General features: G+C 44.1%; 2 protein-coding genes across 2 annotated transcripts in view; both read right to left on the reverse strand.

The window, feature by feature from the left end:
• Window positions 1–4546: 4546 nt before the first annotated feature.
• Window positions 4547–13738, reverse strand: LOC138614675 (zinc finger protein ZXDC). The gene is made up of 10 exons (XM_069688235.1): window positions 11682–13738; window positions 11237–11389; window positions 10406–10484; window positions 9908–10038; window positions 9467–9637; window positions 8135–8913; window positions 6953–7037; window positions 6635–6801; window positions 5552–5653; window positions 4547–4837 (listed from the first exon to the last, which is right to left on the reverse strand). The coding sequence occupies exons 1-10, from the start codon at window positions 13693–13695 to the stop codon at window positions 4751–4753; spliced, it is 3768 nt and encodes a 1255-aa protein (XP_069544336.1). The 5' UTR covers window positions 13696–13738; the 3' UTR covers window positions 4547–4750.
• Window positions 13739–15126: 1388 nt separating this feature from the next.
• LOC138614676 (copine-9-like) overlaps window positions 15127–25594 on the reverse strand; it is a 34507-nt gene continuing 24039 nt past the window's right edge. The window contains exons 6-7 of the mRNA XM_069688236.1: window positions 20897–20970; window positions 15127–19457 (exon numbers count right to left, since the gene is read on the reverse strand). Coding sequence (XP_069544337.1) covers window positions 19230–19457; window positions 20897–20970 — 302 coding nt within the window. The 3' untranslated portion in view covers window positions 15127–19229. The remainder of the gene's footprint in view (window positions 19458–20896; window positions 20971–25594) is intronic.

The raw sequence follows: 25594 nt of genomic DNA on the forward strand, positions 1-25594 counted from the left end.
GAGGACTATTTTCAGCAGCGCAATAATCCACATTTCATGCTCTGGCGCGCATTAGTGGCAGCAGGACTGTGTACATGGGATTGAATCAAAGTAAACCTAATCTGGTGTCATGGTAATGAAGGAAGATGTCATCCTCTGCAATGGTGTGGCTCACTAATGTGTAATTAATAGTGTTTTGGAGCTCTGTGGCACAAAATATTAAAAAAAATTAAAATTAAAAAAAAATACCGGATTAATCCTTTCTTTTTTTTAAAAAAAAGAAACATTTACTTAATGTTTAAATTGACAGTGCTTAATCCGAAAGTCATTTATCTACCCCCCTCCCCCCCCCCATCTGAACTTTAGTGGAGTAGAAAGTAAAGGGCTCGACCGTGAAGCCCATACAGAATGCATTGCAGTAACTGGGTGTTGTTAGGCCTACGTCGCAGAGCGGCACGTCTGACTGATGCCACTCGGCCTCTTAGTCCAGCCGTCAAACAGCCGGAGCCAAAAGCCGCCGGACCGTCCCTGCAAGGCAGCCTTGCCCAGCCCACGGACGACAGGCTTGGTCTGGAGGGATGGAAATGCTGCCGATTCGAGGATCGGTTGCTTGCCTTTGCCCTACTTCTATCCTCCGTGTCACTGCCTGCCCCGGGATCTGTGCGGTCTCATGTTTTGGAGACTGGATATTGAAATCTTGTTACAGTTTCCCCTCCAGAGACGCGACAAGCCCGAGAAGGCCGTGTTGCCGCTGAAGAAGCCGTTTGACTGTAAATAAGCAAGACGCATTATAAATCGACCCATACGTGTTTATGACAGAAAAAGCGATACCATTTCATATTTCTATTCACTAACGACAAGAAGAGTACAGCCCCGAAGACGCGACAGTTTCCTTTAATTACGGAAATACATTCGGCGTGACGACAGTCCGAGCTATACAGTCTCTTTTGAATTACCAAAACAAATCATGTTAAAACGATCTCTCTGTTGTCACCACACGTACTTTATGTTAATATTGTACGATCACACGGCCTCCATCCCGTCACCACGACTGTTCTGCTGTCTTTTAAGACCCACTAAAGAGTTTCAGAAGAGCTCAAATCCAGGGACTGCGATCGTCTGTTTTAGGACATTCCTGAGCCGAGCCACGACCGGTGTTCGCTGAAAAGTTCAGCACTTACCAAGCTTTAGCTTACGCCGCCGAGGGCATCGTTTTCTTCCGTAAACCGGCCCGGCGTATCAAAAGGACCAACCCTTTTGGGTAGAGTCGGCCTTTAAAAAAAAGGCGGTGGTGTAATTTACTGATGTGCACCACCAAGTCGAAATGCCTGCTGAACACTTGACTGTTTTGTCACAGGCCGAAGATTTGTTTGTTTTTTTTTTTTCCCTTTCGCCAGATGACAAGTTCTGTTTCCTCACTCTGACAATACATCCATCAGAGGCAGACTGAGAGATAACAACAAAAAAAAACACCAAAACATAGAATCCAGCCAAGAAGACTGAGAATGTGGAAATCCCAGTTTTGCCCAAAAAAAAAAAAAAAAAAAAAAGAAGCAGGAAATGTAATCTTGGCTTCGGATTCAGCCCGCTCCTCTGTCCCCGGTCAGCGGTCTCTCTACTTGCTTCGCTCTTGACGCATTTCTTCCGCCGTTAAGCTGCCTGAACCTGCGACTTTTCCTGGCCCCTGTTCCTGTTAACCCGGGACTCTCAGCTGGTCCTGTTTTGACCCGCTGCTTCGGTCCGTTAAGCCTTTGACTCATCAATGAGTAACTTCTTTGGAAAAGGGAGTAAAGAAAATTAGCATTCCCCATCGCGCTCCGAGCTGAAATTCACCAAACGCGTGTTGAGTTATTAACCTGAAAAAAAAAGACCTTTTCCCCTGGGCGCGCTGGAAGGGGGGGAGGGGGGTGTGGTGTTGCCGACGATATCAATAATTCAATAACCCAGTGACACCGAAGCCCTCAAAACCGACACACCTGAATGCAATGCAGCCGCCCTGTTTTCATTCATTCCGCCCGAGCTGTTCATGCTTTGACGGTTAAAAGTTGTCCGCTGTGAAAATTTGAACAGGTTACCGCGGCGACTCCCCGGGGCAGGAAATCGGACTTGTCCGGCGCCGCCTTGCAAGGTCCGACAACTCGTGCGGTCGGTTCTGCCGCCGTCGGCGAACTAATCCCCAATCTCAACGCTGACCCCGAACCCGGCCCTTCCGCAAAAAAAAAAAAAAAAAAAAAAAATGGCTTCCTTATAGTGGAGCTGGACCCCCCTTCCCCCACCTCCACCAAGAAATCACACAAGTATCAGTGGGCAGAAAATCAAAAAGCAGAAAGAGTCTTTCTTTCTTTTTTTGCCAGTGGGACGTGACCACGCCCGTCCCGACGGCGTGCCGCTGCCGAGATCTATAAATAAATAACGTATTTATTATGAGTTAAAATAAACTTTGATAAACTGTCGCCGACAAAAAGGGGGTGGGGGGCGGGGGTCCGAGACTCAACGGGCGACACGGGCAAAAAAAAAAATAATTAAAAAAAAACCCGACACGTGTTTAGAGTGTTTCTGTCATTTAGACTTGGTAACTGTACATCTTAAAATCTCCGATCACTATAATGAACCGTCATGTTATGGGTGTACGAGAGTTGGTTCAGGTCAAGCGGGCTCGCTTCCATGGGAACCCTTCACGCTGCTCTCTATGGAAGTCGAGAGACAATGGGACTTGGACCCCATCTACTGGTTTCAAATAGCAGCGCACAAAAGGGGCGCGGCATTTCATTTATATCCCCCCCCCCGCTCCCCCTCCTTTGGAATTGGCTCGAACTCGCTCCCCGGGTCCGAGCTCTCAGCGAGGCGGGAGAAAGGAAAGAGAGACCAACTAATGATGACTTGCAAACGTATTTTATCCCCCTTGAGACACGTTGAGAAAGGATACTTTTGTACAAGGGTTTACGTTTGAAAGATATCAACACGGCCTTAATACAGAGAATCTCAACACCGACACCAGGACGATAACAGCTGACCAGATTTCTCTGAACTATTCTAAATGTTACCGTCAAACTAAGAAGCACTATCGTTCGGACGTCCTAATTGAAGGGACACGTTTAAATGAACAACAATTAATCCCAGGCTTTCGCGACCCTCCCCAACTCGCTCAAAACCCCCCGCCGGGAGAAACGGCCTCACGTTAGAACCGGCCGGAGAACGCGTGTTAACGCGCGTCACAAATCAGAAAATGTTTCGATATAAAGATATATATATTTTTTTATTTTGAATACCTTTTTTTCTTTTTCCCCCCCCCCTGCTTTTTTTGAATTTTATTTTGAATTTTATCATTTTAACATTTATATTCTATTATTTATACAAGAACGTATGCTTCGGCGACACGTTTAATCCAAAATGTCATGCCAATAAAGCCAATTGAACTGAATGGAAAAATACATATTTTTGGTAGTTCATGTTCTGAGCTTACCAGTCTATAAAAAAAAACAACAACAACAACAAAAAAACCCACTGAGCTCACAATCAAACTTCATCAAAACAATACGCAAGTGCGGTTTTGACATTTCGTCAAAACTGCTATTCTTCACATTCTGTGTAGAATCTTGAGTTAAATCTTCTCACGTTTTAAACATCTTGCACGTTGAAGTTCAAATCGACTTCGTAAAATGACAACAGCTGATATAATTTGCATAGAAATGAAAATGTACGCAGTTCTTCCTCATAATATTACCTGAAGGCGGCACGGGCTGTATATGTTAAAAAAACAACAAAACAAAACAACAACAAAAAACGCGTTAACATCGTTCCCGGCGTAAATCGCTGTGATCAATAAATCCTTTTTTTTTTTTTTTAAATCTGGTAAACAAACGCAAATGAAGGCCTCTCCACACGCTCTCCGCTGATTGTGCTTTGATTCTTTAATTCGGTTGTTTGGCTCTGCCATTCTGTAAACCTGCAACTAAACAATAAATAAACTGATGAACTTATCAGGTCAAACTGTATACAAACATATTGAACGGGCATGTTTTCAACATGGGTTTACCCGCTGCCATAGAAAAATAAATCTAACAAAATACAAGTCAAAATGAGAACAATTAAAGCAGATAACCTGCTTGGGGCGAAGGTAAAGAGGGGGGGTAAAGAGAGAGGGGGAGGGGGGGGCGCACAGGGTGAGGCGTCCGTAAGGCAACTGGAGCATAGACGCAGCGCACCGGGTGTGTGTGTGTGTGTGTGTGTGTGTGTGTGTGCGCGCACGAGTGGCAATGTGGCACTGTGGAATAGACACCATTACTGTTAACGCCCACCGGGACACGGGAGGAGATCGAAGGGGCCTCCGACATCTCCCGACGTGATAACGGCGCTCTCGGCTTCCATTTTGGTACAAAAACGCGATCATTCTCGCGGACAAAAGAAAATCCTTCTCCCTCTCCTCCTCTCAAGGTGCATTATCTGTGGAACCGTGTCCACCCTCCGCCGCCAAAACGACATGAAGAAGCACGTGTACACACACACACACAAAAAAAAAAAGAAAGAAAAGGCGCTCAAAGTGTTCTGGGAGACGGCGACGCCCCCCCCCCCCGCCCGCGATGATATCGACCATCCCGGGGTGGCGTCTGTCGACGTAAACTGTGGACAAGTGACGAGGAGGTTGGGGGCCGTTGATCGCAGCAGATCTCGGATTCCCCCGCGGCTCTCTCTCTGTGTGTGTGTGCGCGTGTGTGTGTGTGTGTGTGTGTGTGTGTGTGTGTGTGTGTGGTGGTGGTGGGGGGGGGGCGCTTCACTCCAAGTCCTGGAGGTTGATTGTGCTTCCGGTGAACTGGGAGTTGTCGGAGCCGTTGCCGTCCTCCGTCATCACCGACGGTTCCTGTGAGGGGGGAAAAAAAAAAAAAAAAAAAAACGTCCCGGCTCAGTTCTTTCATAATATCAAAGCTGAAGCGCGGTTCTGATTGTTCACATTAAACCCGTTCTGTCCTGGAGAGCATCAGCGTTCTGCTCATCCAGACTTTTGCTCCTCCGTCCACCAGCTCCATTAAACACTTTGTAGTTTTTCCAATGAGCGCCTGCTTTTTTTTAAAAATTTTTTTTAATGTTTTACTATAATTTTTGGAAAAGCAGCTACCTTTAAAATCTCGGACTGATTTTTGCTTTTTCTAAACCTCATTATCGTCTCCACCTATTTACTCATATTAATTCCACTTCAATCTGGATGGCAACTCGCAATCAGGTGCACATACGCGAGCTCTTTTGAACACAATCTAGTTGAAACAACATAGATGCCCGATAAATATATGTATTTTTTTTTTAAATCTAAAGATTTTGATCATTTTTTTAACCTAAACAGAATATATCTCTTGCACAATTCTGTCAACACTGATGTCAACCGACTCAAATTGAAGCTGAACTTTTAATGTGATCGGGGGGGGGGGACAAAAAAAAAATGAACTAACATTTTTGGACTGGACATTTTCAACAGCAAGGCAATGTATAGTTTAAAAAAAAAAACAACAGAAAATGGAAATACCAGAACAAACAACTGAAGGGGAAATAGAAAAAAAAAAGAAAAAAGACCTTCTCTCACCTGTAAAATGTTGACAGGCAGGTCGACAGTGAGCTGAGAGTGGGAACTAGAGGGCTGCGAGCTCAGCTGGAAGGCCAGGTCTCCATCACTGGTTGGATCGTCCTGCAGGGTGTACACGCACTCTGATCAGCACGTCTTTCAACGACAGCCACACTTTACGCTGCCACTGAACGCACACCGGAAAATGCTCCACAATATGGAACGAGGCGTCCCCGCGGACGTGTCCCCTGCGTCTGAACTCGTCGTTCTTGATGGGGGAGTTTAAACTTTAAAAATGAGAGGAGATCTGGTGCACAATAAAAAAAACATGGACATTAAAAAGACGGGACACGGCTCCACTTCCTCCCGCTGTCCAAAACTGAGGCCAAAATATTGCGCACGTGGGTGTGCGGATATTTTTTTGCCTTCGCGGTGTCATTTGGAACCGGAGTCTGACGGCAGAGGTTCGAGTCCGGCCCCAATACGCCCGAGCTGTCGATCGCGATGTCTCGCTCCCTTTTCACGACATCAAACTGCAGCTTACTTTGATATAACAGAAATCTACTCCCACGGACGGAGCAGGGCTCGCGAGTTCTACCGCAACCGGTCGGCGGGGCGACGTTCGAAATGTTTCGAGAACCCCTTTTCGGGGGAGCCGTCCCACACGTCCCCTCCTCATCTACAGTCTGTGCTCGTGACGCCTTCAGTTCATCGGCCTCGTTGTCTTGGTTTCCAAATAGCAATCGAACATGTTGCGAAACATGTTCCGCTTCCTCCACTTTCACACAAAAGCAGAATTTCACACCGAGCTGATGAAACACAGAAGGAAAGAAAAACAACAACAAAAATGTCCTCGTGGGAGGGGGGGGGGGGGGGAAGAAAAAAAAAAAGAAATCGAATCAAAATACAAAAGATACGTTCTTCAGAGGGGCTTTACGTTACAGGGGAAGCGACGAGTTCTCTGAAAACCGCAAGTCATTTTGGCTGCATTTATGACTTGGGGGGGGGGGGAGAGATAACTCACCTGTGCGCTCTGGACCGGATCAAATTTAAGTCTGCCGGCATTGTAAGCCAAAGCTGCAAGAGACGCCTCGAGGTTCTCACCTGCAGCAGCTGAATCTGGACGTACTGGGCCCCGGTGACGGGGTCACGCAGAGTCAGGCCCCCGTTGGCAGCAGCAGAAGCTCCTTCTCCGTAACGAGCACCGGAAGGAGCCGGCGGCGCCGGACATGTGGCGGCCTTCGCTCCTTTCGTTTTTCTCTGGATCAAGCCTGGAAGTCCCAGGATTTGGTTAAAAGAAAAGAAAAAAGAAAAGAAAAAAGAGAGGGTTTTTAAAAAAAAAAAAATCATCGCTCATTGTTGTACGACGAGGTCAAATATGTCCTCTGAAGGCGGAGAGTTCGCGCTGGTGAATGTGTTTACCAGGGGCAGCTGAGGGGCCTTTTTGCTTTTTCTTCTTGGCCAGCTGAATGGCTCTGTAATCAGTCCGAGCTGAGCCGCCGCTCTCCTGAGAAACAAAACGGGCGCACGTCAGGGCTGGGCTGCGTTCGTTATCGACTAATCTCCTGACTATTTTCTCAATTAACTTGATTGTTTGGCCTATAAAATGTCAGCGAATAACGACAACAACAACAAAAAAACGCATAATCATAATTTTGCACACACACACACACACACACAAAAAAAGTGACATTTCTTCTTTTGTCCGAACAACCGTCCGACAACCGTGCGCTGCTGCGATATTTTACCACCAAGTGTGTGAAAGCGAGTAGGAGAGAAAGCGTAGGGATTAAAAAAAACAACAATAACAACAACAAAAAAAAGGTTCTAATTTAAGAAGGCGTTCTCTCTCTGGATGCGTCACTAACAACATCTTAAAATCCCTTAGAGTTGCGATTTTTTTCCCTCAATTCCTGCAAATATGCTGGATGTTCATTTATTCATCCACACGGTTGGTATGAATGAACATTAGAGATAAATGGGAGAGTCTGTGGATCAGATTATTGTGAAGAAGATCTTCTGAAACAGAATCCTCTGGAGGAAAATCCCCTCAAGTGCTTCAAAGTTGGCTCTTTTGCATCGGTTCAGTTTATCAAAAAGGATTTTCTCCATTCGAGTTCAAGATTGAAATATTAAATGTATAACGGCTATGCTTAGATGGCAGTCCAAGGCATGCTCTCTCTGCATGTTTTGGCTTATACTTGTCGCGGTGTTTATATGAATCTAACAGCGTACTATTCAGACTGTCTTTTACGGAAAAGTAAGCGGGGTCCACATCAAGACGGGAGACCGACGTGTGAAATTGCTGTCGCATTAAAGGAACAGGCTGCATGTCTTAAGAGCTCCGTATTGGGTTTGGGTGGTATTTGGCTGCGTAAATGCTATGTCATTACATCAAAAAGTTTGAATATTGATTAGGAGCAAAGTTCCGTAAATAGTTGCTGTTAAATTGTCTGTTCACTAAATGGACTCGTCGTTTCAGCTCTGGCACTCGGAATGCACGACGGCTCTCAACTACCAAATGCAGAGCCGCGCATTTCTTGCAGAGCTGGTAAGTATTTCGACTCGAACTAAAAGAAAGCCAGTGACTGCGTGGCTGCTCACCAGGAAGCTGCTGGGCGACATAGCGTTGAGTTCCGGGTCTTTCTGTGGGCTGAAGCTGCTGCTGTGACCGGGGAAAATGAACTGCGTGAGCACCTTGCCGCCCTCTTGAGGTCCCAGCACCTCCACGCAGCCGAGCAGAGGCCCCGCAGCTCCCCGGCCACCCGCCTCCACTATCTTGGAGGGCGAGGCCAGCAGCCCGGCGTCGGGAGCCGCGGCCAGGGAGGCTGCGGACTCCGCGCTCAGGGCGCCGGAGGGGCCGAGCGGGTGATGCAGAGTGGCGTCCGCAGAGGCGCCGACACCCTGCATGGTGAGCGCTGCGAGTGTCCCCAGGGCCTCTGGGGTGACCGTCTGCACATCGTCCAGGTTGAGGGTGCCCTGCGGGGGCAAGACGTCACCCACCGTTCCCTCCAGGCCGTGGTGGGGGCCCATGTCAGCGCTGGCTGCCAGGATGAGGGGGTCTACGGCCTTGGCCAACGCGGCGCCGGTACCGAGTGCGGTGCCCGCCGACGAGGGGTCAATGGTGAGGATGCCTGAGCTGACCAGGGAGAGGTCCATTGTGAAGGTGCTGTTCGAGCTGACCCCGCCCAGGGGAATTCCCACGCCGATGCCAGCGGTGGGCGCAGTGCTTCCGGGCACACCAGAAAACAGAGAACTGAGGTCCAGGTTGGTGAGCTGGTCGCCCCCGGCAATGCCGGGTCCCGCAACCGTTGTTGGGGTGGGGCTGATAAGCTCGCTGCTGGGGGTCAAGGTGGGTGTCGTCTCCATCTGGCTAAGAACATCTGGGAAGGAGAAGAGGAAAGGACGGTAAAACTAAATTCCCAGCGACAGATGCAGGTCAATAAATGGTTTTCTAAAATGGCTATATACAAAAAAAAAAACCATTTTCATCCACCATTCTAAACATGAGAATAATCACGTTTATCAGAAATCAGAAACTGCGCCTTCGTTCAGTGTCATTACGATTCCACATCACATCCCGACTGAAGAGAGAACCCCCCCCCCCCCCCCCAAAAAAAGAAGAAGTGCTCTCATCAACGTGGCTGTGTGTACGTGACAGCGAGCGTACAGGAGACCGATATAAAATCCCGTTCCTTCCCTAACTAAACCGACAGCCGCAGAAAACGCGTGAATTAAAACGTGTAGTTCGGTTGGAATGTCCCGTTTCAGAGACGCTGCTCTTTCCTTACCCGCGTGTCAAACCGCCCGGAAACAAAGTGGGTCGTACATGAACTGGCCTCCGTCCGTTTCGTGACGTGAAAAGCGGCACCGGGATCTCTTAAGAGCCCGGCAATAACATTCGGCGCAGCCGGTGAAATGAAATCCTGTACTCACCGGGACTGAGGTGGTGGTGTTTGAGCATGTGGCTCTTAAGGCTGCTGCGGGAGGAGAAATGCTTGGAGCAGTTGGCCACGGGACAGCGGGTCCTCAGGGTGCTGGCGTCCTGCTTGTGCTTCTTGGAGTGGATGTAGAGGCTGCTGCGCGCCGAGAACTTCGCATTGCAGCCTGAGGAATATTCGAGAGGCAAACGTCACGCGGGGGGGGATTGTCCGCTTCGAGAAAGGTTACTGAGCGTCTGATGTCGGTATCAATAAAGCACCGGACTGAAGTACGTGTTGCAGCAACGATTTAAACTTCAGACTGAAAGGAAGTTAATTGATCAAAAAATGTGTGTTTTTTTTTTAAAAATAGTAAAAACAGTAGAGAAGCTGCCAAGAGGAAACTTTTACTGCCGTCATAATTTGCTGTTAGAAACTATTTCTGGTGTGTGCGTACCTTCTGCGTGGCACTGGAAGGGCTTGGTGCCCAGATGGGTGATGCTGTGACCCTTGAGGTGCTCAGCCCGCGTGAAGGACTTGCCGCAACCCTCCTCGGTGCAGACGAAGCGGCGGTCGTCGTCGTGTTTCCTGGCAAGCACACGGAAACAAACTCGTGAATCAGCACGTCGGAAAGACCACAAAACGGCACTTCGGCCGTTCTGATTCTGGCGCGTCGAAACTGAAACACGCTTAAAAAGGCAACCGGAGCGGGAGCCCGCGGAGTCGAGGCGGGCGACGCGTTTCGCCGGTGAAACAGAACCGCAGCAGCGGGGCGATGTTTACAAGGATTCAAACGGCAAGACCGTATCCCTAAACTAAAACTAAGCTGGTTTGCTGGTCCGTCACACGCAACAACAAAAAAGTACTTACGGTGGGGTCCGATGTGTGAAGTCAGAACAGCTTCGCTATTTTGCGTGATTTTTATACCAGAACGTGTTGACGAGCGCTTACTTACCTCTTGTGTCGGAGCAGCTTTGACATGCTGGTGAAGGACCAGCCGCAGCCCTCCGAGTCACAGACGAATGGCCTTTCACCTGGAAACGGGAGTTCAGAAGGTTTATTTCCCAGTACACAGGACCTGCGCGATCAAGACACACGAGTCGGGAACCTGCTCGAATTTGAGCTCAGTTCCCCATTTCTTTCTTTCACGTTCTTCACAATGCAGACAGATTGTTACCCTCCTATTTATCTTATTGTATTCCGCTGCTGCGTCGGGTTTCTCGTCGTTTTATCTGTGCTGGACGCCGACGGTTCCGTTTCTCATCTCATTTTATAAAATGTCCCCTGTAAAGCCCCGTGCGCCGACTATCAGCCGATGCCGCAATTTACTGATTTTCCTAAAAAAAAAAAAAAAAAGCCTTTCCAGGAAAGGAAACGCTGCGTGCGAAGCGCAAGAGTGAAAAGGAGCCGGTTGGAAACACGGCGCCAGGCTGAATGGCAGCGGACGGTTTCGCGACAGCGGCGACGGGAGCCGAAAAAGACACACCTGTCTGCTGCGGACGTTGAGAAGCGACGGCTGCGCTCGTCTGGAAAGAGTAAACGGCGCGCAACACGTTCGCAGCGTCACGCGACTGAGGAATAACGTTTTCTTTCGAGAGCACACCCTGAAACGTCTCTCGGGCCTGAACGCGACGATTGCAGCCAGACAGAGAGCGGCCGGGTTTAATTAGAGCCGCCGTTCGTCGGCCTTTTGGCCCCGTTGAGCAGCACCGGGGCGCCCCCTTCTTCGCCGTCGGTCGGCGCCGTGCGCCGGTGCTACCGACGCTCGGGTCGACCGTCATCTTACCCGTGTGACTTCTCATGTGGATTTTGAGGCGGCAGGCCTTGTCATACGTCTTGTCGCAGCCTGGGTAGGTGCATGTGAAGTGGCCCGTCTCTCGAAAGTGAGTACGATTGTGGGAGAAGAGGGCACTGAAGGTGATGAAGGTTTTCTCACAGCCTGCACGGGGACAGGAGGGAGGGGAGAGAGACATGTAGAAGAAGAAAAAAAAAAAAACATGAGACAAAAGTTTCGAGTAGACAAATACGACTGATGTGTTGCGGTTTACCGGGTTCACCTCTCGGCTCCGAGAAGGGCTTTTTGCAGCTGTAAAGGAGGCCGAACTTTGAGAGTAATTTGCTTATATGAAAATGCAATCGTCGACTACCAGGTAAGGTCAAACGTGTACAGGAAAAAGGCAGAAATATGTTAAATAACGGTACCATAACAGAATCTCCAAACGCTTTGTTACCTGGGAATTCGCACTTGTGGGGCCTCTGTGGCTCGAAGTGGACCCTTTGGTGATTGGTGAGTCGATTCGCACTGCGAAACCTCTCGCTGCAGATCTCGCAGATGAAGGCATTGTCCTGCTCGTGGACTTTGACGTGAGCCTTGAGGTTGTAGACGGTGGTGAAACGCCGCCCGCAGCCTTCAAACTGGCAGCCGTGCGGCCGCTGCTTGTCGTGAGACTGCAGATGTCGCTTCAGCTTGTATGAAGTGGCAAAAGCCCAGCCGCAGCCCTCTACGGTGCACTGATACGGGCGCGGGTCCTCTGCGTGGTTCAGGAGGTGAACCTTGAGTTTCTGACGCGTGTCAAACGTGCAGGGGCAGTCCGGTTCTGGGCAGCCGAAGGTGGACACGAGCTCTTTCTTGGACCTGATCAACGGTACAGCCTGGACGTCTTCGCCGCCGCCGCCGCAGTCGGCCACAGCGGCTTTGGGGCACGGAGCGACCAGATCGGCCTCCGTCACGGCGCAAAGCACCCCTGCCTCCTGCTTTACAATGGGACAGGAGTCCAGCGACGTGCCCTGCTCGGATAACAAGCAGTCGTCCACCAGAGCCAGCTCGGAGTCACTGACGGACAATCCAGGTTTGGGCTCGTCCTGCTGACTGGAGCTGGCTACCGCCAGCGTGCTGATCTTCCCGATGGATTTGGTACCGCTGTCGTAGTTGAGGAGAACAATATCCTCGTGATCTTTCATGCCCAGGTGCTCCTTCAAGCTGACCATGTCATCCTCTTTGTGTACGTATCCCTCTGGCGGGGCGGCAAGAGTCAGTATCCCGTTTTCTATGGTCACTATAATGCTTTGGTTGTTTATCGTGATGGTTCCGGAAAAGGTTTCGCTCGCAGGCGGACTCGCGGAGGCGGCGGCGGCGGCCGGGTTCGCCCCGTCGCGTAGCTCCGCGGAGTCCGAAATAAACACCGACGTGTCCATGGCTTCCACGACGCCCGTCGTCGCTGAAATCAAGGCGCCGCCGCCGCTCTCGTCAACGTGGGACTGCGACGAGAGCTCCCTGACCGGTTTGCCGTCGTGGTTTTCGGTACAGATCTGGCCACAAATCTTATCGCCATATTTGTTTGTCAAAACAACGTCTTCCACAGTGCGGTGAAACGCGGTCTGTTTCGCGCTCGCCGCGGCGGAGCTATCGGTCAGTAAATTGAAAACGTGCTCCGTCTTTTTCAACGCTGGAGCATCGACGCGGTTCAAGCCGTCGTCGGCGTCGCTCTGTCCGGTCTCCATGGGGTCACCGTGACTCGCTCCGGAGCGCCCCGCCGCTTTACCTTTCATTTGATCGCCGTCCTCGGGCGACGCGTCCGGTCGGCGCCCGCTCGCCTCGCCGTCGCCATCCTCCTGAACGACGTTGAAGACGACATACAGTTCCTGGGTGGTTCTGTCCACCCTGTCCGCCGTGTTTACGCACCCCGCCGCGGCGCCAGCGCTGTAGCTGGCTGCTGGAGGCTGCTTGGAGGCGCCGTCCTGACGCAGTTGCCGTAAAACTGGAAACGGCAACGTTAGCTGCCGCATCGGTTCCTCTTCCCCTTCAAACAGAGGCAGCGCCATTTGCGTGACGGCGTCCCCGCTCTCCGCGCCGTACCTCCAGCCCGTCCGGACGAACTCGTGCGTACCGAGCAGCGCGTTCAGCTCGTGTTCTTTCTCCGCGTTCGCGTTATGGAGTCCGGCAGTCGGTCTGGGAACCGGCGGGCTGGTTTTGAGGGTCGTTTGCGGTTTGCCGACCGGCGAACGAGCGACCTCGCTGCCATTTTCCGCCAGCAGGCGAAACGGAGACGTCCTCGGCCTGTTGTTGTTGTTGTTGTTGTTGTCGTCGTCACTCTGTGGCTCGGGCTGCTCCAATAGTTCGTTTTGAGTGGGAATAAAATTAGATCGCGACCCCATCGCGGATCGAAGCGGAGACGGGGGGGATCTGTGTAGGACGCCATGTTGAGAATGAATGTTTTGGGCATCAGAAAGCCCCTGGATTTCCATCTTGGTATCCCTGTAGCAGCGACACGGAAAAGGCCCGCCCTAGTTAAGAGAGAGAATCCACGGAGCCACTACACGGTTTCCAGCAGGCCAAGTGTTGCTTTCAAGACCAGCGTTGGAATTTGTTTATCTGTCTATCTATCTATCTATCTATCTATCTATCTATCTATCTATCTATCTATCTATCTATCTATCTATCTATCTATCTATCTATTATCTAATCTATCTATCTATCTATCTATCTATCTATCTATCTATCTATCTATCTATCTATCTATCTATCTATCTATCTATTATCTAATCTATCTATCTATCTATCTATCTATCTATCTATCTATCTATCTATCTATCTATCTATCTATTATCTATTATCTAATCTATCTATCTATTATCTAATCTATCTATCTATCTATTATCTAATCTATCTATCTATCTATCTATCTATCTATCTATCTATCTATCTATCTATCTATCTATCTATTATCTAATCTATCTATTATCTAATCTATCTATCTATTATCTATTATCTAATCTATCTATCTAATCTATCTTATCTATCTATCTATCTATCTATCTATCTATCTATCTATCTATCTATCTATCTAGTATCTATCTATCTATCTATCTATCTATCTATCTATCTATCTGTCTGTCTGTCTGACTCGATTTTTTTTTTCTCACACTATTATGGTTACACATTAGTGAACTAACTAAATACCAAATCGGGTTCTAACTTTACCTACAGATAACTTACTATTACCATCAAAAAAAAAAAAAATGTCCAAAAGCATGCCTCTTTTTGTCACTTAGCAATTTTTAGTATGGAGTACTTATTTTTTTTTTACTTTAAAGAATGTTTATAGTATGCCTGTATAGGAAGGAGCCAGGAGGAGTACCTGAAGGCAGCAATAGCATTTTACAGTGAAACTGCGGAGTGGATTTTGTAGAAGTGGATCCAAGTGGGGGTTCATCATTACCAGGGTGAGGAGCTTTATGGATACGTTGGTAAAAAAAAACAAAAAAAAAAAACCCTGTTCTCCTGATACTGGTTTAACTGTAAACTGCAATGTAAAGCTACAGTTTTTCTTAACTTGAGAAATCACCATTTCCTGTCTGGCATTCTGTTTTTACACTCTCCTTCCACTGAGTGGCAGTGTACTATAAGAAAACAGGACATTTTCCTTGTCACAAGAGACATTATTCACTCCGTGATCAAACCAATATTTAAAGAGCATGGCACACAAGGGTTTAGACAGTGAATTTAAAATATATTCTATTACAAGTGAACTCCACATTGTGATGTTTTAACAGTAGGAAATAGCACATTAAAACATATAACATGCGGAATGCTCAATAGAATAAATAACTACAGGGATATTGTCATGTAACTTCACCATACTCGTGCAAAATAACAGTAGGCTATAACGTTTGACATACTCATACAAATTTTTTATTGATATTTTTGGGACCCCCTCTCCTACTCACACATACACACCACAACTTAGAAAGAAAAACGGATTATTTTAATTTTAATTGCTAATTTAAAAAAAAAAAAAAATCGGGCCATGGGACAAAAGTTGCAAATTAGCTGTTTGGCTATCGCTGGGACATTTACAGTGATGATGACTCATGAGCATTAACCTTTAGAAAATAAACACATTTGTAAACAATTTCACAATAGCTAACAATATGAATATATATAGAATTTGCATTTTCTAGTTACATCCGAAACAATGTGATTCTCCCTTTCTTTCAATCCAACCGCCAGATCTTTTATTTCTACATGCACATCCATGAGAAGCTAAAATATAAATCTGAAAATATAATCATCTACTCTCCCCCAAAAAGTGAGACCACTTTCCTTACAGCTAAATAAAAACAACCCCTAATCGTTGTTGTACTAGTAACCTAGCAATTACTGCCAAATCATAGACTACATTGCTGACACAGACTCCATTGGGGCTTTAAATAATATCTTTATTTGGTTTCCAAGCAAAAGCTAGAAAACAGTGACAAACGTATGTATAAATTCTGACCAACACAAATGGAGAAAAAAACAACAGACACGTTTAGAGTATTTGAGAGGGCCAAAGTGGAAGGAAGACTGTTCACAAAATTGCACATCACTTAAACGCATTTTCCTCTGACCTACATGTAGCTTGTACAGAACAGACTGGGAGAGGTTATGAGCAGTGTCATTGGTCAGTGATTCACTCATACTGTACACACTATAAAGCTCAGCATGCTCCATACAAAAATATCCAATAAGTTAAGTGACTTTGGGTTGGTGTGCTTGATCATAACACACACACGCATGCATGTCTTAAACACTGTGATACAAATCTACCCTACTATTCATGTATCTCCCTTTTGTTTTGGATTATTACTCTGGCAGTTCTTTCGGGTATACTGAACACACCAACAGCAGAAATAGAGAGAATATTCCTGCACAGCACACAAGTCAACACACACAAAGTAGGAATGTTCTCTGAAGTTATTTTGAAATATGAATAAGAACACAGATAGTACAATCGTTGGCAGTATATCACCCAAATAAGCATGCAAAAAACCCAGCCTGCTCTCTTTCCCAGGGTGTCAAATAATTTCACTTTGCCAAAGCCAACGGTGTCTGAGAGCTATTCACAAGGTGCCCTTTGGCACGTTTTGAATAGCAGAAGCAGTGACAAAGTCCATGTATGGGGAAAGTTGGGGGACAGTTGGATGGGTCAAACACAGGAGACCGATGTTTGAGTCTATAAGCATTGAGGTAAACATTAAATTAGCTTATGTATTTAACATATTGAATTTACGTAATCTAACGTAATTTATGTGATGTACAATGTTGTGCATGTAATATGCTTATTTTAACCCAAACCAAGATCTTGTCTTAAATCTTTCCAAGTAGTTTTGGTGTGCGTTGTTATGGTGCCTCGACCTGAGGTAGCCTACCTAATGCAAATATCTGAGGGTGACTGTCCTCTCTCAAACAACAACTCCATGGGTCTTTTCTGCAAGCAGCTTATTACAATCCACAGTTATGTTTTGAATTTAAGGAACATCTGGCATTCACATAAAAGAAAAGTGTGTACCAGAGAAGTGACACGGTTCAGATAATGTCTATATAATGTGAGTTTCTGCTTGTTAAAAGGAAACGGTTTGGTGGACTGTTCAATACATCAGAAGACTTGTGTGCAGGAGGCTTTTGTTCACATCCCGTTTCCAACCAAGAGTTTAGGAAACTCTCTTGTGGGGGGTGGAGGGGAGGGGTAGAAACGACACATATGGGTTGGAGGTGCACCCTGCGTAGGTCTCTGAGATGCTAGTGGGCTTTGACAAAACGCACTTTTTGACGTTCTGGGAGGAGAACGGGTTGCTCATAGATTTCCTGTGTTGTCTTATAAAAATAGAGTTATCCCTTGCACATACTTGTAGGATTATGACAGAATTAAGGCCACATATCCATTTCCTTCCTGATACAATGTGAAAGATACACAACAACGTAGACAAATCCCGATTCTTTCATTTATTCGTTGTTTTTATTATTAGTTTTACTGACCTCCCCTATTCTGTTTTTGTGATGCTGTCAGGTTGAACTGTCATCTTAAATTGTTTGCTGAGAACCTGTATCAAAGATCATAAACAAAAAGGTTTGTCCAAACTGCACAGTATCTGTGTTTTTGGAGTGTACTGTACACCAGAGAAAGAAAGCACAAACTGTTACAGTATAGTAACACTAAAGTGTCCCAGCAACATAAAAATATGAATAAGTGCAAATAGACAAAACAAAAGTAAAAGCTTTTCTGCAGTTACGAGTTACAAATCCACAATAGTTTACTGAAGTAAACAGTCAGTTTACAACAGAAAACAGAAAGTACTAACAATACCAATGTTTTTAGTCTTAGATCTTATTCAAGATATTATCTATTAACTGTTGAATTGTGGATTATATTTGAATCAGACTATCAAAATGTTCAGATACAGTTTTTTTTATACAGATGGCTCATTTTTGGTTGTCATTTCTGTTGTGCTGTGTGCAACTTTGTGTTTGTATTTTCTCATGTTTTTTTTCTCAATATTCTATGCGATGTGTTGTCAAATTGATGAACATGTTTTGTATTTGCTTTTGTTTTATCCATTTATGCATTTTTCTTAAGCAGCAAAACACAACAAGGGCAGAACAAATCAGTGAAAAAGGACAAGTGTAAAAAAGAGTCATGCTTAAATGAGGAAAAAGTGTGCATACATGTCCATCACTCTGACTGACAGCACTACGTGCCAAACCTCACCTTTCTTTTCACTCTTTATCTTGGTCTATTCCTTCTTGGACTTGTGTAGAAAAGTAAAGGCGACCCAAGACCCTGTCACACATTCTTTGCTACATATGAAGTATTCTGGCCTGTGAAATGGGGACTGACCAACCCTATTCATTTTAAACAGGTACATGCTCCAGACAGCTTGAGATCAAGAGGCATGCACCTCATGCATTATTCATCCCAAATGATAGGCCGATCTGAGAAATTTACAATTTAGAGGAAGAGTGTGGACAGCAGAGCACACAGATATATATATATGTTCAGCCAGGCAAACCACAGCTGAAATAATCTGCACCTTCGTATGGTTACATTGTACAGTGGCGGGAGAAAGAGGAGGTGCTGGAGTGGATATATTATAGTCTGTTCTACATCCCAAGACGCTTTCACGGTCTTATATCTTTCCTGCTTTTAGGAGGTGCTTGTATGTGGCTTCCCCTGTATCCAAGTGGGATTATTTTAAGACTTGCTGTGTTTGTGATTAGTAACCTTGAAATGTCGAGCAACCACCACCTCTTTACACAAACACATGTTTGAGTTTCATTCAGTGTACAGTAATATACACCTTATATTTTCATGAAGCGATAAAAAAGAACTGGTCTCTCCTCACTTTCAGATACCAAAACCAAAACAAGAGTAGTGTTACTGTCGAGCCTGTAAAATGTCCTGAGAATAAGCAAACAAGCAAAGGACGTCTGCCTCTGTGATCTTTCTTTACAGTAGATTAAATTGCGGTTACTTCATGATTTGTTATGACAGTGGACACAGAAACTAAAATGGAGTTGACGTAGCTGAAAACTCACTTCTCACTTCAGGAGAAGTTGTGTTGTTTTAACAACTCCATGTTTTTTTCAGCCGTACGAAATGCTAGAATAGATGACTGAGGAAACAGCTCTAAATATTTGAAGCCTTTAATTTAAATGCAGTCTGTGTGTCCTTACAGAGTTGTGTGTTGTACCTACTGAGTGTGTATAGTGGTACATGCTGACAAAAGTCAGTACTAGAAACATTAAAAAGTCTTATTTTTTACTCTTCCAGTCCAGGTTTCACATAGGAACCCTCTTGATCAGCACTTTTAATAGGAACATATTATCTTCTTGTAGGTTCATTTTACTGATTTGTTTTCCATTGACCAACCCTGAACACACACGCGTACACAAAACACACAGGCACACACCTCCAAATGGTCAAACAGGCTGCCGTGCTGCTCCGCTCACTGGCCTCCTTTTAGGTGTGAGTGTTGTGTTGCTTGGGGGTAGAAGTGGTGGTTGCGATGGTAGTGGACAATGAGGAGGAGTCAGAGGTGGTGGGCTGCGGGGGCCGGGGATCGATCCCCCGGCTCTTCATAAAAGACAGCAGCTGGTCAGGGATCTCTGCCAGGACGTCCTTAGCCAGTCGTGCCATGCTCAGGACCTGGTTCCCTGACCGGTCAATGTAGTCCCTGAAAGGAACAAACTGTATAGGAAGCAAAAATGGTTGTTCATTATAATTGGGTATTTCACAAACTAAAGAAAATGCTGTCAAAACAGTGCCTGAATTTCACAAGACAATAGGATTATGATGACATGGAATCATTATTCAAAAACAATTGCAATAGATGAACTTTGACTTATTACATTTGCAATATATTAATTTGCATTTAGCACAAAAAAATACTGCTTTAAAAAAATGTAATTGCTGCTATTGAAGTTCACATTTAAGAACATTGCAGTATACTTAGTTTCAACGTGGATTTTACTCTCAACACAATTTGTATCAACTAATTTGAGAAGAACAAGGAATCAGTAGGGAGAGAACTCCATAAGCAAAACAAAGTTCCACAGTGTTATTTGCAAGATTATTTCAAGAATGGGTTATTGTTTTGTGGATATATTGGATTATTGAATTGACAACAAATAATCTTCTCTACTCTTCTCAAATACCCTTCTTCTCGTCTTTTCATTGCCACGCCTCAGTGTACTCCATAAAATATTGCTTAGGGTGAGGCAGGATTCAGTTACAGCTGTGTAACGCAATATACTCTGTATATTATATTATTTATATATATATCAAATTAATAATATGTGAAAGCCTTGCTGCACTTTGTTCTTCACCAAAAACCACAGGTAAAAAATTGTGGATCAGCCTTTCTAGTTCCTGGATTGTGGCGTTCTATGAAGTGATGAAAGTGAACTGGAACTGTTTGGATTAATGTCTGAAGTAAGAAGAGCAAGAAGAACAACTTTTCAACAGTCTAGAATGGTGGTGGATCCTGTATAGTGGGATTTTGCAGCTGCAGGAAATGGAAAGTTAATGGTGTGACTGGGTTCATGGATTCTTTGATACACCAAGCCAGTTTGAATATGATGCCCTCAGCATGTAAACTGAAGCTTGGTAATCACTGGACTTCCCAGCAAGACAATAATCCCAAGCAAATATCCATGCCAATCAAAATTTTAATGTTCTTGAGGACATTGAGTCCCCAGATTTGAATCCCTCTGTAAGTCTTTTTGTTTTTTTTTAATGAACACATGAAGAACTGTTTAAAACTCTAACAGAAAGATGTCTGAAGCATGTCAGAAACAACAAGAAACAGTTATTGGAGGTCAAAAAGGTTAAAGGATGCTCAACAAAAAATTCAGTGTAGGATTGAATAATGTATTCTTTTGGACTTTTTGTAGAGATTTTTTTATTTTGTTCTAAACTCCACATTATGGTTTTAAAAATAAATTAAACTTCTTTGATGGTTTAACAATGCATTACAGAATTTGTTGTCATTGAATTTAATTCACATCACTAGAATGTCTTGCAAGTTAAGAGGTTTGAATATTTTGATCGTAACAGTATATGGTACAATTTGAAATTTAACATTAAACTCCATGCAGATTTTTGCTGGTAAACAGAATTGACTGCACCTGGACGATGTCTCTCTCAGCAATGCGTCCCCTGGAAGACACTCGGACTTCATCTCCATCCAGCTCCTCCATAGCTGTAGACAACAAATACTATTAAACTGGCATTATACTCGTAGAGCCAACTTTGTTGTATATAGGAGATGTGCTGCTACTCCTAACCTATAAAAGTGACACAAATACTTAGTCAAAATTTTTAAAAATGTACACCTGTGTGGCTAACTGACGAAGTAATCTAACAGACAGCATTTTAACCACATCAAGTATCAGCTTCATTGCAGGATTTTGCTATAACATTTCAATTGGATAAGTACTGTACTCATTGTATTCTGTCAATTCTATTCTACAAGTTGACAAATGCATTTAATATTATGCTGCATTATACTGTAAAAAAACACATTTTATTTTGTCTGTAGTCTCCTGAAAATCTTAACATGCTCACTATACCCCCAAAGTTATGGGAAACATCTTACAAAATGTGTATTTTAGTCTAGAAGCAACTTGAAGGTTTTAACTACGCCTAACCCAAAGAACTTATTTAAGCACACAATTCAATAATTTGTTTTTTCAGAGCATGGAATTCTATATCCCATTGCTTACACTAATGTTTTTAGAATTACATGTATAACATAATAAAGTGGTAAAAAGGACACTTTTTGTAGTTTAATGTTACCACAGCAAAAATGTTTTGGCTCAACAAAACACTGCAAATGCTGTTGACATGTTTTATATAAAAAGTGAAAGCAAGCTTTGAGTTTAATCAACTATTAACAACAAACAATTTCAGTCAGTAGTGTAGACAAAATTTGCTTCATCGCAGCGCAATGCAATGTTTCCAGTTCTGTTCAGAATAAATGCTATTGTGGTTATGTGCGCAACCTTTAGAGAAGTACTGTTTCGGATATGTATTCCATAACCACACTCAGTGTGGTTCATTCTCCTGTCTGAACTGTTGAAAATCAGAGTCTCACTTCCTTGTCATTAGTAACATTCATTATAAATCCACAGCAGAGACAGTTAAGCTCTTTGGCTAACTTGAATTACTTCCAATGTAAACAACATAATTATTGTATTTTTATTTTTTCCAGACCTCTGAACACTGACTAAAGTCTCCAACACCTGTAGATAATACAAGTTCTAATTTACTATTACATCAAAGCTTATAACAAACATTACTACATAATGACGTGTTAGCAAGAAGTAACCTGATTTCTGTGCCAATCTCTGGTCATCTTTTTACAAATTCAAACAAGTGTTCTCCATAGTTAAGCCTAAACATGATTCCCACACTAATGCAAACTAAAACCTGAGAGAACACAAGTGCAGACCCAGCTGTGACAAGCATGCAACCGTCCTTGGGGACAAACATAGACTTCAGACCAAAGACATGAAGCACCACATCTGTTCCCTGCTGCTCTCTAAGTGGAGAAAGAAGCAAGAACATATTCTGTAACCCAACCTCATTAGAGCTTATATAGGCCACAGGCAGTAACGATCCTATAAGATTGGAGAACCTTCTGAGTTCTGCACCAGTCTATTTATAGTTTGTTGTCAACAAAGCAAATCAGAGGAGCAAGTGACAAACAATCTGTCGAATTTTCAAGGGGAACTGTTTTCATATCTGAATTTAAAGGGAAGGAAAATAAGGAAAGGAAAGGAGAGCAAAAGAGAGAAAGCAAATCAGAAATGATAGAAAGAAAACAGAGTAAAGAAAGGAAAGGAAAAAAATAGAAAAGCCAAGAAAAGGAATTAAAAGAAACAGAATTAGAGTTAAAAGATAAGAAAAGAGAGGATAAGAGAGAATAAACTAGAGAAAAGAACAAAAGAATGCCGATGGGACACTCATGACACTCCACCTGGCCCACAGAGATGGCAGATGGTGGTCTTGAGCAGCAAGGGAAAACGGGAGAAGAAGGGGGGTATGGATATATTGACCAGCCTGCATTAGAGAGGAGAGGGTGAAGCAGAGGGACAGGATTGACACAGATGTGAGTGGAAATAAGAGAGCGAGCAGAAACCCATTCAGTTAAAAGGTTATGAGAAGTGGTAGTGAAGGAAGGTTCAGGCGTGTTGGGTGAACCGTGGTATTGGGTAGGATGTCCACTTAGACATGGGGCCTGATAGAAAAGCTCCTGCTGCCCTGAGTAACACATGGCGGGCCTCTGTGTGTGTGTGTGTGTGTGTGTGTGTGTGTGTGTGTGTGTGTGTGTGTGTGTGTGTGTGTGTGTGTGTGTGTGTGTGTGTGTGTGTGTGTGTGTGTGTGTGTGTGTGTGTGTGTGTGTGTGTGTGTGTGTGTGAGTATACTCTCAACATTCTCTGAAGCTCAGAGATTTATGGAAATAACAATGACATTACTCCCAAGTGGAGTAAATCATCCACTTGGGTTAGACAGGGTATGGGGGATGTGGGGATTCTTAATGATTAGGAGAGTGGGGGAAATATATAAAGGGGTTTAATTAAAGCTCTAATTGTATATGATGTATATAATAGTTTACTATCATCAGTGATACATTTGTGAGTTCAAGGCTTTCATGTTCTTACATGGACCACCTCTTTACATCAAGTTTGAAGAATAGCATTCCTAAATCCCATGCAGCTACAAACTATTTAAAAATATAACCTATTACAGACACTAATCCTGAGGAGACGGTTGGTCCTATTTTGTTCCTATCCATTTGTAAAAACTTGTGCTCTTTTTAATAACAATATTCATTCACATAAATCATATCCTTTAAATATAACTTTTGAATATCTATGATAATATAAATCAGGTCAGATCAAAAAGTTCACGTGTTGTGCACAGAGCAGAGAGAAGTTATAACATTTGTGAATAAGTACTCCAAGTTCTGTCGTTTTTGTTTAAACAAAACCAGCACCTGAGTTACACAGGATTTGTGAGTAGTGGACGGGGTGTGTCTGCGATTTCTCTGTAGACATGATCAGAGGGCACACATAACATTTTCTCTCAAGAAATCGGCAACAGAAACCCTTGAAATACTTCAGAAAGCCTCCGGCAATGAAACAAAGCCAAAACGAGGTGACATTTGTGTTTCAGAGCAGCGAATCGCAACGTCCAAAACCAAAAAAGGCACATCAGACCAGGCACGCATTAGGTGTTTCTTTCAGTTTTTTAGTGAAATTGTAACCCTGAATTCATCTCCAAGGATCAGACTATAAACATAGAGTAATACTGTGATGCTTTGAGGCATCTGAGGGAAAACATTCAGTGCAAATGACCTGAACTCGGGTGCGATGACATTGGTTCTCCAACATGAAAACCCACCCACACAGCGCACTGAAGACGCACACGTTTCTTGCCTACAACAACACAAATGTTGCTCTCCATCACCCATACTTGCCGGATTTTGCTCCCTGCTACTTCTTTCAGTTCACCAGTAATTGTATAAACTTTGATGTGCGCTCTCCCCTCAAGTTTGTGTGCAACAGGAGCAGTCTCGGAACTTTTTGATGCACCCTTCTATATAAATAGACTATTTGAATATAAAAAATGTCAAACATCTAAAGCCAGGTTCTATGTTAGCTACTGTCTCGTGTTTTGATCTGAAATTCAAATGCTTAAAGTAGCAACAGCACCAAGTTCACTCTACTGTCAACATACTTTCGGGAGAAATTGAAAATATTAAAATATATTCACAGTGCATGATGAAAACTATATTTTTGTGTTATGAGTTTTAAGACATGATAAACAATATTGTGCCCTCCAAAAGTATGTTCACAGAGTGAAATGTGATATTTTGGTTACTTCAAGCATTTTCACTTGAGATCAAAACACAATAAAACAATTATATAGACTTGCTTTAGCTTTTATTCCACAGATGTACAAAAGTTGGTTAACATATACAAGTTGAAGGAAATAAAAGTGATAAATTCAAATGTTTATTTGCCCTTTGAAGCAACAAAGGTATCAAGTCTACAATCTACTGACAGAACAAAATGTTTAGTATCTTCTTTGGAAATTCTTTATCAGTCCTTCAAAGCAGACGCCTTCAGGTGATATCTGTAATATGACCTCCCTGTCTTTAGCATACCTAAAATCTGTTTTCAGGATAAACATTTGTAGAACATACTTGAGGGTTTGGGCCATAGTGACTTTGTTTTTTACACATGTATGTACACAGATAAGAAGGAACCAACCCAATGAGGGATTAACATAGAAAAGACTTACGGAGTCTACAGAGATGGCTACAAAGAAGATAACTGAAATGAAAGGTGGACACCCACTGCACTTTTATTAAGGAACAATCCAAGAAGGAGGAAACACCTGGGCAACAAGTTACATCTGTCAGACAGCCATTACTTACTTGTTCACACATGAATGTGGGGGCAATCAGCACAGCCATTACTTACTTGTTCACACATGAATGTGGGGGCAATCAGCACAACACATCCACTTGTGAAAAAGTAAAATGCACGTCCATGTGAAGACCACTGTTTTTATTTTACTCTTACCTTCTGATTTAAAGTCCAAACACAGTATCGAAAAAAACAACAACTTTGTTTTACTGGACTCTAAAATGCTTTCGAAGGGCACACTACGCATATGCAATACTTGCTAATCAAAGAGATTTGCTGTCTCCTATAACTGCAGATCACCTGATTAAGAAAACAAAGGCTTACCTCAAGAGTAAGGCCTAAATCCCACAGATTAAAGACTGTACTGTACAGTCTGAATAGATTTAG

The sequence above is a fragment of the Brachyistius frenatus genome, unplaced genomic scaffold (genome assembly GCF_029030835.1).
Source record: "Brachyistius frenatus isolate BFR_SWC_R1_liver_20210118 unplaced genomic scaffold, ASM2903083v1 Contig_547, whole genome shotgun sequence".
In the NCBI taxonomy this organism is placed as follows: domain Eukaryota; kingdom Metazoa; phylum Chordata; class Actinopteri; family Embiotocidae; genus Brachyistius; species Brachyistius frenatus.